Source organism: Taudactylus pleione, unplaced genomic scaffold (genome assembly GCF_031769625.1).
Source record: "Taudactylus pleione unplaced genomic scaffold, aTauple2 ptg000329l, whole genome shotgun sequence".
Classification (NCBI taxonomy): Eukaryota; Metazoa; Chordata; class Amphibia; order Anura; family Myobatrachidae; genus Taudactylus; species Taudactylus pleione.
This window is the reverse complement of record NW_028284730.1, coordinates 332,431-344,940: the sequence shown is the minus strand read 5'-3', so window position 1 is coordinate 344,940 and position 12,510 is coordinate 332,431. Positions and strand designations below refer to the sequence as shown.

Sequence of the window (12,510 nt, the reverse complement as noted above, 5' to 3'; positions counted from 1 at the left end):
TGCCCCTGCAACTGGATCCTCTATCATAGGATCTCATTTGGGAACTGGACCTCCCCTTAATAGCCTGGTTCTTGATGGCACCTTTCAAAGGTGAAGCGGTTGGCAGAGAAACAATCTTACAGATGATGTTGCAAGCCACAAAGCAATGTGGTGTTCCATGCACCTGTGCTGCATAGATTACTACTTTCATCAAACACTTTTGCCTACAAGGTTGTATTGACAGTGGTCCAGCCATCTCTTCTCTCTGAAGGTTTGGCTGTCAATCCTTCAGAAGTCCCTGACTTGCATCACCAAAAAGCAGTTTTGTGAGGCTTAGCTCGTATTTGCCATCCTTTCCGTCAACATGTCCAGCATTTGGACCTTCATTTGACTTTGTTTCATCTCTCTGAGCTGACCATTATGAACCGTTGTTGGCGGTATCCCAGAAAGATTTCTTCTTCATCCACACTGTCCCTTCCGTCTGTAGATTTTCAGAAGTTGTGGCATTATATTAGCTTCCCTCTTCATCATTCTTGTTTCCTGCGAATAGTGGCCTTGGATAGCATAGTTATCAGATGATAATTTTCCTCTCTTTCTATGCAAATCCTAGAAGTCCACTTATTAGATGTAATGTGGGGTTTTATGATGTATTTGCAACAGTCCTTTCTGATCCTAAAGAAATGGGTCTTCAGCTGAGCAGTTGTTGTTGTAGTGTGGCCACATGGTCCCTATCTTCACCAAGCGTTACAGTATTGAGTACGAATCATAGGGGTCTACTCAATACAGTAACGCATAGGGGCCTACCATGGCCAGCAACAGAAATGTTGGGGTCTGTTACACTGATATCTCTGGAGGTCTATTCAACCCGCCTCAATCCCTCCTACACAGAACCCACACATCCCCCTCAAAATTAAATAAGGTAAAAACACACTGTCACTGACTTCAGTGGTGGTGGAACTTGTTGCTGCTGTCACTGTCTGTGCCCGGCGGTGGTTGGCTTCCATGCGCACTGCAGCGCCTGTTCCTCCCTCCCTGCTCCTCAGAGGCGGTGACAGGACACAGAGGAGGGCCAATGCAGCAGTGTCCTGCGCAATCACATCATGACACCATTCACATGTGCCCCCTTAGTTTCTGATAGATTTGTTTACATAACAATAGATGCTATTTCAGTTGTTCATAACATTTGTTTACAAAATGCTGTCAACTTATTTATTTCCTTATCTGCAATCTCACTGCAGCCAAAAACCACCCTGTGCGCAATGCTACATTCCCTTAGCCACATCCACCTTCCATGCTAAGAAATGTCACTGGTAAACTTCATACAGTGCATCCCTGTTCATCTCTCTTACATTAGAACTGAAAATACACAATTGCATGTAAAAATCGGATATGCCAAAACAGTTTGTTAAAATAGTTTAAACAAAAGATATATATGTTTTATTATAAAGAAAAACAGAATATGCTGGCACTATATAAAGTTATCTGTAAGTAAATAAATAACACATCATTTGTTGTGAAATGGAAAGATAGTGGGAGTCACTTCACAGTTAAAGACTGGGGGCTTTATACCTTTATATGATCACATAGCTCAGTATCTAATACATGTGATAAGTCAAGTTCTATGCTTACAGCATAGTAGCCCCAAATATCTTTGATATGTTGCATTTAAGCACCTTATATGAATATTAGCTGTTAAGGAGATGTCTTAAGGGGCCCATTTATTATCGGGTTTTCGACCCAATAATTAGAATTTGTTATCACCGCTATTCGCAACAATAACTAATTCTGTACTGACCTAGATGTATTAAAAATCACATCCCGGGAAAGGGTCTCCAATTAGAGCTAGTCTCTGCGATGTGTAAAGTTGCGATCACTTTACTATATGCTACGAGCCCTCGGACAGCCTACTGCGCATGTGCGGTCATCAGACATCACGTGTATGGGTGGCTATTACTGGGGAGGGATGAATCCCCTCCTGGTAAATTATGAGATATGTAGCCTTTAGGCTACAATGGAGTTAGCTAATGGGGCCAAGCTGCATTCTGGGGCTTTCTAAAATCTCACACTATAATAACCTATGGGGGCTGCTGTTGCCATCAGAAACAGGGGAACCACAGCAAATCTCTCCGATATTACATGTGATACATTCAAGGGATACTTACATTTGTGGTTATACCCCCAAAAAATATTTTTAAAAATATGCCCCTAGAACTGTATGTTCCCTTTGAGTTGACAGAAAGCTGTTGATGTCACATTGTTTTAAAGTAGAGGTTTATATGTATACAGAACATATGGAACTGTAAAATTAATATAATTTGCTTCTACTTTTCTGAAGGCACCAGCTGTATGTAACTTCCTTGCTGGAACTGACTAAACAGATCCTGCTGTAGCAGAATAGATGATAATAATGCACTGCTTTGTATGACTCATGTGTTATAGTGCACCTGCCACCTACACACAGCCGGAGGCCTTTATTTTCTCAGTAGAACTAATATTTAGCCTATTATATTACTAAGAATGTCACTGGAATACAGCGCTCAGGCCTCACTGATGTCGCTAGCTCCTGATCATATAATGTGTTTGTGGGCTGCATTCGCATGAATGAGCCCACACACATGCTGCCTCCACGGGGTTTATGTAAATGTATTCTATCCAGGATGTGTATTTCATTTTATTTTGTAACCTGGAGATTGTTTTTGCTGCCTGTTTATCCATGCTGATACGTCTTATCTATTCTAAGGACGGGTCTATTTTAGCCCAAAACAGATTGCTCTGAAGACTAAAACTTAGCATTTTTGCTTACATGACCCACGTGCTATTACCCCATGACAAACTCATTCATGTACTATGACTTATGGGGACATAACATTTTCAATCCAAATTTGTTTATGGATGATTCTGGCTTAAAGCAGGATTTTGTATTTTTATTTGACACTTCTTAAGCTGTAATTTCCTCATGTTTGAGCTGTGAAGTCAGCTCCTTACTGTAGAGATCCGCAGTGCTTTGCTGCTTTTTATGCTGTCCATAGACTAATGCCAGGCATACGTTATGCTATTATCAGCCCGATCCACTGATTATTGATGGATTGAAGCTATAATGACATAGTGCATGTCCGTGTCCGAAAAATAAGAGAGGAAAGCAGATATTATTTGGCAATATACTGTGACATATCTCATAGTGTATGGCCACGATATATGATGGGTTTAGGCATGTAGGATGAAAACGTGCATCTGACTCATATGGTATATATGTCCTGCCAAAACTAAGTGTTGTGTTTTGTTTCTTAGTATAATTATATTGTATCTCTCTTTCCTCAGACTGGTCTCTGAAAATGTCCCATCCAGCTCGACGCCTTCAGCTCTGATCCCCAGCACCTCTGGACCTAGCGCGTTTCACTCCATCCAGAGTCGACTTGTGTCCAGTATTGTCCCGGGTATGCAAAGCCAACAGGCTGGAACATTGACAGGTACTGCCACCAGGTTTTATACGGTATATATGTTACTGGGGTGCCGGGGCGGAAATAGTTGACCACAAATTTACAGAGTACTGTATAAAGATAAGTGGTATTTTAATTATTGCTGTGGATTTTTATTTTCAGTTATCGGGTCGGATCATCCAGTGTCAGTAGTTTCCAAAATTCTTCTCTCACCTAGTTGTTTTTACTAGTGTGATAAATAACCTTTCTTTATGGCATCAGAGCGCCCTGTATCAGCTTATATCATGTTATATCAGAAACAAAGCTCTTTGTTCTTGTTTTGCTTGTTGATGGTCACTGGATGTTTTGTTGTTTCAAAGTGATGTTGTTTTCTGTGAAGACCATGTATACGGTGGCTGCAAGCCTGCTGTTAGATTCAGACAATTAGGGGGGGACCAGGAGACCTGCAGAGCCTCTGATGGAGGCTCCCCGGTACGACTGTCTTTGCATAACCCCAGAACTTGACGTCTAAGAGTAGGTTGGAGAGAGGCAGTAGGGGAAGAGAGAGAGACCTAAGTCCCTACTGCCATGCTGTAGGTGTCAGCAGAAATCTGACAAGAGAAACATCAGCCATGTAAAAAAAAATGAAACAAGACACCACAAAACAAGACCCGATTTATATCATGGCCATATGCTAAGGGCACACACTCTTGGGCAGATTGCCAGCTTTCATCAATGTTCTCCATTTATCAATAAGATCAAGATCTACGTCTCTCATCCACATGCATTACCTGTTCCCATTCATGGCTACAGGACTTGTTTCAGGCTGCACCCAATCTGTGGAATACCCTCCCTCGCTCAACATTACTTTCTTCTAGCCTCCCAACCTTTAAGTGTTCCTTGAAATTCACCTCTTCAGGCAGCTGATAAAATTCTAGAACACTTACATAACTTCTGTAGACTATTCTACCCAACCAGCTCCTCTCTATACAGTACACACATAACTACATATGTTCTATTTATTTTTTCTGCTGTAGCAATACATCAAGTTTAAAAATTTTTCCTTCAAAATTTAATATGGCCTGCTCACTGATCAGCACCCTGCACCTAGAGTGAGCACTATATATAGTGTTGGTATCAGACACAGCATGAACATTTAGAGAAACCCAATGTATAGTGTTTATGATGGTTGTCCCTCTAGTGGATGAACCCCTCTAATGTATTGATTAGTTCTTTCCTCAGTGCACATATCACATACATGTACATCCCATTATATCACCATTTAAAATAATTTCTGTATATGCTTCCCTCCTATAAATCGCGTATACCAGCACAGGTGATTTATTTTACTGTCTTTTGATATTGTGCATAGTACCCATTCTGCCAAAGTGCTTAAATCTCTGTTTACTACTATGTGCCGTTTATCATTAACAGTTCTCCCCAGTCATTGGAATTCCCCTAATCTGAGTTGAAGGGTTGTTGCTTCTTTTACAAAGCAGCACTAAATTCCTCCTCATGTGACTGAAATCAAAAGTCTCCTCTTATCTTCCTCCTTAGAGATAGCGCTATGCAGTGAGCAGCAGAGAGGGCAGTCTGGCTGACAGCGCTCTGCAATTCATTTTGGATTAGTGCCGTGTGGTAGTGTTATGGAGTGCTGGGCCTGATTCGGAGTTGGGAATAGAGAGATATATCTCTCAACTGATCATCTTGGTGAAACCATGCTGCACTGCAGGTGGGGCAGATTTAAAATGTGCAGAGAGATTTAGATTTGGGAGGGAGGTGTCCAAACTGACACCTAAATTGTAGAGTAATTATAAAGCTGTGCAGTATTTGTGGGCTACATGTAAAGGCAGCCATTATTTACCCTACATGCAAAAAAAAATGATGTATAGACAGCAATGCAGAAGTCATGCAGCATTCAGTGCAACTTCCTCTGCTGCTGGATGCTGAGTGACCGCCAACAGAGAGACAGCAGGAAGGTTGCAGAGGACATGCACACTCCTCTTCTGCGTCCCCTGTCTGTCACATGACAATGGCAGGCTGTATAAAGGGGCCGCAGGGTTTTGGCTATGCAGACTGTGTGCTTTAGGGAAATATGTTATTTTATATGATTGATGGACCCTATACAACAGCATATAACCTCTTCTGTACATTAGTGATGCCCCTAATGGTTGCTCTGTAAATTGGGATAGGTGGGAGCTTTGTTAACTCAGAGTTTGATTCAGCAAGGAACGCAGATCAGAATTTGCACGCACCCGGACGATGTTTTCGCACTGCGTATGCATTGCAGTGAGCGAACTAGCCAGTGCGAGCGGGTAAGGGTACACGCAGTGTGTACGCAGACCCTTCCGATATTGATTGACAGGAAGTGTTGCGTTTGTGGGTGGTGACTGGGGGTGGTCAGGCCAACGCAGGCGTGCCTGTGCGTTGGGACCCAGTTATAGGGGGGTGTATAATTAAGGCAGTGCGGTGGCATACTCAGCCAGACGACTCGATGCACGCAGGAAGTGGCCAAAATCCTGCACGAGATTAGGTCAACCTCTATTGTGTGTATGTTTCCGATGGTTCTCGATTTTTCCACTGTCTTGCGGACTACTCAGGCTTTGAGTAAAGGTAAGTGGGCGGCATTGTGTAGTGTTGGGTGTCTTCATCTTATGCTGCGGTTGCCTTTCGTGTGCATTGATTAGCATATATTCGCAACGGCCAAGTGCGTGTGTGTCCACACTTGCGTTCATTGCTGAATCAGGCCCACAGTTCGCTGCTTCCTGTGAATGTTGCTTCTCCCTGTTTTTAGTCTGCATCCCCATTTGACATCACAGAAAAAGTCTATTAATCAGTAAAATCCATTGACTAAACCTGCCCACAAATGCGTTAGCGATACTGTGTATCGGTAATCGCAGTAAACCTTCCTATCATTATCCATTTCATCAATAACAGTAAAGCAGTTTAAACAGGGAGTCTGGAATTCCTAAAGGGTTGTTTTAACTAGCAAAAGTACAGTTTATAGTCATATAGAAAAAATATTCTGCCCATTTAGCAGATTTGCCAGCTGCCTACCCATCTTGGCTTGTACTGATTGATGTGTGATCTGTTTTCCAGGCACAAACTCCGGAGCTTCTGCCAGCAGCCTCCTGCAGGGTTTAAGTTTTAGCCTCCAAGACATAGGCAGCAAATCACCTGCCCTCCCTGGCAACACTGGATCCACCACACAGGTATTAATGTGCTGCACATATCATGGAGCAATTACTGTCACTATAATACAAATACAAATCAGATTTTCACCTTCAGACTAAAGGTGGGTGGGTACACACTATTCGATAGATATCGCCTATTTTTGCGATCCGCGACTGATCATAATGACCATTGTATAGTGTGTATGAGCGAATACACCCAATTGAACGTTTGATGTGCTGCATTTCCGATGGGACAATTCCACGGACGACGTAGTGTCGTTACACGACCCATATATATCGCGTCACCGTGCGGCGGATGGTGTGTGTAGAGCAATGCAATACTGATGTGTCCTCGCTTGTCTTTGCTGCGGTTGCGCCAAATAGCCCCTTTTGGTTCCATAAGACTCTGCTAGCACTGGGCGTCTTTTCTGCATTTTCCTGAAGTCGCAGTGTGATGCCGCTAGGACGCACCAGGAGACTCTGCTGATTTATGTCATATGTGACACTTGCATATCTGAGTTCAACTGAGCGGGCACAGTTTTTTTTCACGCCATGTTCCGTTTCCAGACTCGGTGGCACACTGATATACAAATTAATCAGCACAGTGTCTTGGTGCGTCCTAGTCACATCACATTGTGACTTAGACGCTTTTTTGGCAAGAAAAGATGCCCGGCCTTAGCAGAGTTGCACGGAACCTGGCGTCTCACTCACGCCAGGCATATCCTGCAGCATGGAGTATTGAGGTTAACACGAGCAAGGACACATCTGTATATCGTTACATCTCTGGGTCGCACCATTGTGAAGCTTTAGGGCTATATTTACGAAGAGGAGGCTTTTGTAAGCTGTCGCTGAAAATGTAAAGCTGTAATAATATTCAGTGTAATATTTCCACTGAATGTTAGAGCCACATTCAATTTTCAGCTCCATCCTGCCAAGAAGCGGCAGCTTACAAAAGCCTGCGCTTTATAAATATAGCCTCAACACTAACAAATAAGAACATTACTTTTTATTAAAGTTGGTAATATCCCATCTTAATAGTAACCTTTGAGGTGCTGAAGGGCTTGGGCCACACAACTTAAGAGATTTAATTCAGCATTATGTTCTAGCAGACAGCTGTCCAATTCTTTTCGGTTTGTGTTCCCAAATCTTCATTTTAAGCTCTCATGACTATACCTATCTGACACTGTATTTTAAATGGTTTTTCTACCTTCCTAATATATTTTCTTTAAATCCATTATCCTCTTTTTCAACCATTCTAGTCCTTTGTTAGAAATTCAATTTACTAGGGTTCTGGAACTTCATATTCATAGATACTTCTGCTGGGCAGCTTACATGCTCATCGGCTGCCAGAATCAGGGCCGAAGCTAGGATAACTGTCACCCACTGCAAGGCAACAATTTTGCGCCCCGTCCCTACGCGTACCTGGATTTTGTCCTTGCTCCTCCATAAGGCAGTGCACTAGTCAAATGTCCCTGGTATAGTGACTTATATTATTCCACACACCATAATGCCCATTACACATTATGCCACATACTGTAATACTTATTACCAAAGTGCCACTTACATATTTGCCCGACACCATTTTATGCCCCACAGTAAGGCTTCTAATTACTTTAAGATTACTTGCTCATTGCCAGGGGGTTTCATGCTCGTTGCCAGGGGGTTTCATGCTCGTTGCTATGGGGTTTATGCTCATTGCCAGGGGGTTTCACTGGAGAAAAGGCAGCTTTCAGCATCTTCTCCCGGCACTTGCGCTGGCCTAACAGACACTAGAAGTCCAGTAGGACCTCTAGTGTCTGTCTCCTCCTTGGCGGCGGCCATTTTTGGATGGCCGTTTTCAGCAGAGTCCATGCGGACGCCTAGTCCGCATGGAATCTGCTGAAAATGGCCATCCAAAAATGGCCGCCGCCAAGGAGGAGACACACTAGAGGTCCAGTAAGGACCTCTAGCATCTGTCTCCTCCTTGGCGGCGGCCATTTTTGGATGGCCGTTTTCTGAATCTGCAGCCCCCAAGCCATCGTGAGTCAGCCCTTTTCCACCCCCTGCATTCTGGCACCCGGTGCACGTGCACCTCTAGCTCCCCCCTAGTTGTGGCCCTGGCCAGAATACTTTAAAAAAATAATAATAATTTTGTTGCTGAGCCAGAAATGAGAGGTAGCTCCTGATTAGAAGGCTAGAGCGTTCATCCAATCAGGAGCCACCTGTCATTTGTTGCACATTATCACATCCCTCTTTGTTACCTCAGACATTTATGGAGACTGACCAGCAGAGGTCCCCAGTTAAGCACCAGGATCCTGTTGAGCTGAACGCAAAAAGCCCCAATAGGGGGAATCCAACTCAGAGACTAATGTGGGGGAAAGGGAGATGTAAAATATATTTGAAATATTGAAATCCCTTTTTCCTCCTCGGGGTCCATAGGGATCCACAGGGATACCATGGGGTTATTATGGTTGGAAGACCAGGCACCTAACAGTTAAAAACTTTGTCTCTCAGAATGCCCCGAGTCCTCCCATATATACCCTGCCCCTAGCCATAGGACTTCAGTTTGTTCAGTTGGTGTGGCAGGATCAGACGCACCTTTTTCTACAGGGGACTGCTTACGGAGGCTTAAGTTTTCATTTTCTGATTTACTTTTCTTTGTTTTCTTGAGTTGGCAGTACTGAGCGTCTGTATTAAGACGCATGGGCTGCAGCTCCATCTACCTCCGCCAGGCCGCAACATCAGTAATTGTGCTGGTGATTTTGGCGGGTCGTGGCTGAGCTTAGCTAGCAGCAATGCTGCAACCTGGACTGCAGCGGATGCTTGGTGATGTCAGGTAAGGCAATTCCTCTCTTCTGGTGTAGAGACGCACCAGAAGCTGCTGCTGTAAGTACCAGGGATTTGTCCGCGTCCTTACTACACCAGCCGGGGCCTTATCGTCTGATGCCGGGGATCAGCAGTAGACGCATATCTGCTGCCACGAGGCCAGCGTACTCGGTTGGTTAATGCAGCATAAGGGGAGGTAGTCGCTCCCCTGGAAGCTTCTCCCCTGATCCAGACGCAGTCCTGATAAATAGGTTTCACCATCTGGGTTGTTCCACCTACTGTCCATGTGTAGAGACGCTCACGGTCCACGCTCAGTGCACCTGGTAGTTGTAGTCTCAGTAGGGTCTGGCAGTCTCCCTGTATACCTTCTCCTTTGGTTAAGGTAGACGGTGCTCTATATCCTACTAATACTTTGCATTGTTGTCTATAAGGTATAAAAGCGATGTCTTTTGTCCATGGCAGGCGTTGACAGTCAAAGCTCCCACCTCACTCCAAGGCTTGGCTACAATAACCACAGGAACTGGCACAATCCTGCGTACCATCCCTGTGGTGACTGCTTCTTCCTCCTTTGTGGCATCAGCTGGTGGAAAACAGACGGCTATCCATCAATTACTTACAAACGGTGGCCTAGCAAAACTGGCTAGTAGTATACCCGGCCTGGCACAGCTATCTAGCCCGACTACAGGTAATGGCGAGGAAAATATTATTGTCATCTACAATTCTCTTGCTAAGGATACATGTTATATAAAATAACCTTCTTTTTGCCTCTGCTGTTAGGCTTAAAGGCTCCGACCACTATCACCGTCACTCTCCGTGGCCAGCCCAGTCGTGTCACCACCCTCAGCCAGGCCAGTATGGGAATGGGGTCACAGTCCAAACAAGATGATGCCTCCCAACAGGTGAGAATCTCTCATACATCTCTCTCCCAATAAGGCTCTTACTAGACTGTCCACAGATCTGTGAGAAAACACATTGGGTTCATTATTGCAACAATTTGATATTTCTCCTTCATCCACTAAGGGACACTGGAGCTTCATGACAGTGGAGTATAGACGGTGGGTTGAGTTGAGCCTGGCACTTTAAAAATCTACAAGTGTGACTGGCTCCTCCCCCTCTATGCCCCATCAGCCCCAGTTTTTAGAATGTGCCCGAGTAGAGCTGGTGCACAGGGGCTGTCTCCAGCCCTTAAATTAAATAAAAATTGTAAAAGAAAAACAAAGCAAGAGGACAGGCAGACTGTTGGCTGTGACAGTCTGCCTGCATCGTGGGAGCCGCCAGAGAGGGGACCACACGGCTACTGCAGCCTGTGTCCGGTCACCCTATGGAGGGGAGGCTGCTTTAGGCAGTTAGGAGTTATCAGACTCAGCGGGGCCCGCCACAGCTAACACTGGCTTGTGTCCGGGTCCCCGCTCTCCCCTCACTGCCCAGCGCTCTGGCCGCAGCAGCCCGGTAAGTAGCACACCTCTCCTGACTAGCAGGAGAGGTGTAAATAATATGCTGGGTCTGAAACAGTGCGCGGCTGTCAGTGCCACGCTGGTGTGCGATAGAACACCGGCGCTGGCTGTTAGGTAGGCGCGCTCACAGCGGTCCTGCCTCTGCGTGCCGGTGCTTGTGCAAAAGGCACCGGCACGTTTGTCACTGGCGTCGGTCGTGCCGCTGGCCCCCGCTGTCAGTGCGGGGACACATGAGGACGTCCCCATTGTATAAGTGTATGCCGCGCGCATACAATAGCGGCGGCCATTAGGAGGAGGAGCTTATAGGTCCCTCCTCTTCCTCCTTCACTGCCTGGGCTAGTTTGGCGCGCTCTGAACGGGAGTGGCGCCTCAGAGAGAGGAGCTTCTACATTCCCTGAAGGCACTGAGCGGAGGGGGAGAGGAGAAATCTGACAGCTTCTACAGGGGGTCTGTAATTACAGAAGGTGGTTTTAACTACCTTCTGGTCCTATTGACTGCTCCTCCCTTATATGCCTGTCTGCCCCTGTTACTGAGTTGCATTATTCTTGAAATTCTGCTCCTCCTATAATGCTTTGCCTGCATTTTGAGTAGCATTATTATTGAAATTCTGCTCCTCCCTTATTGCTCTGTCTGCTCCCATACTTGAGTAGCATTATTATTGTAATTCTGCTTCTCCCTATACTCCTTCTGAATTCCTGAGTTGTATGTGGTGCCTGTCTGTGAGTACATGATGACATCCAGGACAGAAAAAACTGCATCACAAAAGCTGTTTGCCTGCACTAAGTGCAGGAAGAAATTTACCCATGCTCGCTCCAAAGGGTCTTCCCATGTGAAGCAGACAGTGCTAACACGCAGTCTGTCACTCCCTCCTTCATAAATAGTTTGGCAGGGGTCATGGCGGACCTTTCTTCTGAATTAGCCGCTTCCCGTAGGGAACGGGAGGCTGCCAGAGATCTACCTGGCACATCTCACCCTTCTTTTCTAGCAGAACCAGCGTGGGCTCAGAATTTAGTCCGCTCGGTGAATAGCCTTGCTCATGCGATGGGTTCTGCGTCTAAAGCTCCTGAAGCTACGGTAAGTCGCTCATCTAAGAAGAGGGCTCTTCCGGCAGTTCTACAGTCGGATGAGGATTCGGCAGCGGATCACTCGTCTCAGGAGGAAGGGGAGATGCTGGACGAATCAGACGTAGAGACTTACTCACAAGAACCTGAGGCATTGCAAGGTATTGACGCACTCATTCTAGCGGTAAGGGAAGTTCTGGTCAGGAAGCTCCAGAATCGTTAGAAGACTCCTTATTTGCCAGGTCACAGAAGATTGCCGTCACATTCCCTGTTTCTCTCCAGTTGGACGAACAGATGACGGCAGCCTGGCAGAATCCGGACCGTAAATTCCAGATTCCTAAGCGCTTTTTCTCTCTTTACCCATTTCCTATGGAAAATAGGAAGAGGTGGGAGACCCCGCCACCTGTGGATTCTTCGGTTTCTCGGTTGTCAAAGAAGACCACGTTACCTGTTCCAGGAGCTACTACATTGAAGGAAACCTCAGAGCGGAGATTAGAAACCACTTTGAAATCCATTTATACGGCCGCGGGTGCACTTCTCCGGCCGGCCTTGGTAGGATCTTGGGTCAACAAGGCTGTGGAAAAGTGGGCGGAACAATTGACTGAGGGTCTTAGATCCAACA

At 45.5% G+C, this 12,510-nt stretch overlaps 1 protein-coding gene across 2 annotated transcripts in view; it reads left to right on the top strand.

Annotated features, from left to right (window-relative positions):
* KANSL3 (KAT8 regulatory NSL complex subunit 3) overlaps positions 1 to 12,510 on the top strand; it is an 81,384-nt gene that overhangs the window by 57,861 nt on the left and 11,013 nt on the right. For both annotated transcript variants that reach the window (XM_088443275.1, XM_088443276.1), the window contains exons 18-21: positions 3,298 to 3,446; positions 6,495 to 6,607; positions 9,836 to 10,058; positions 10,151 to 10,272. In XM_088443275.1, coding sequence (XP_088299401.1) covers positions 3,298 to 3,446; positions 6,495 to 6,607; positions 9,836 to 10,058; positions 10,151 to 10,272 — 607 coding nt within the window. The remainder of the gene's footprint in view (positions 1 to 3,297; positions 3,447 to 6,494; positions 6,608 to 9,835; positions 10,059 to 10,150; positions 10,273 to 12,510) is intronic.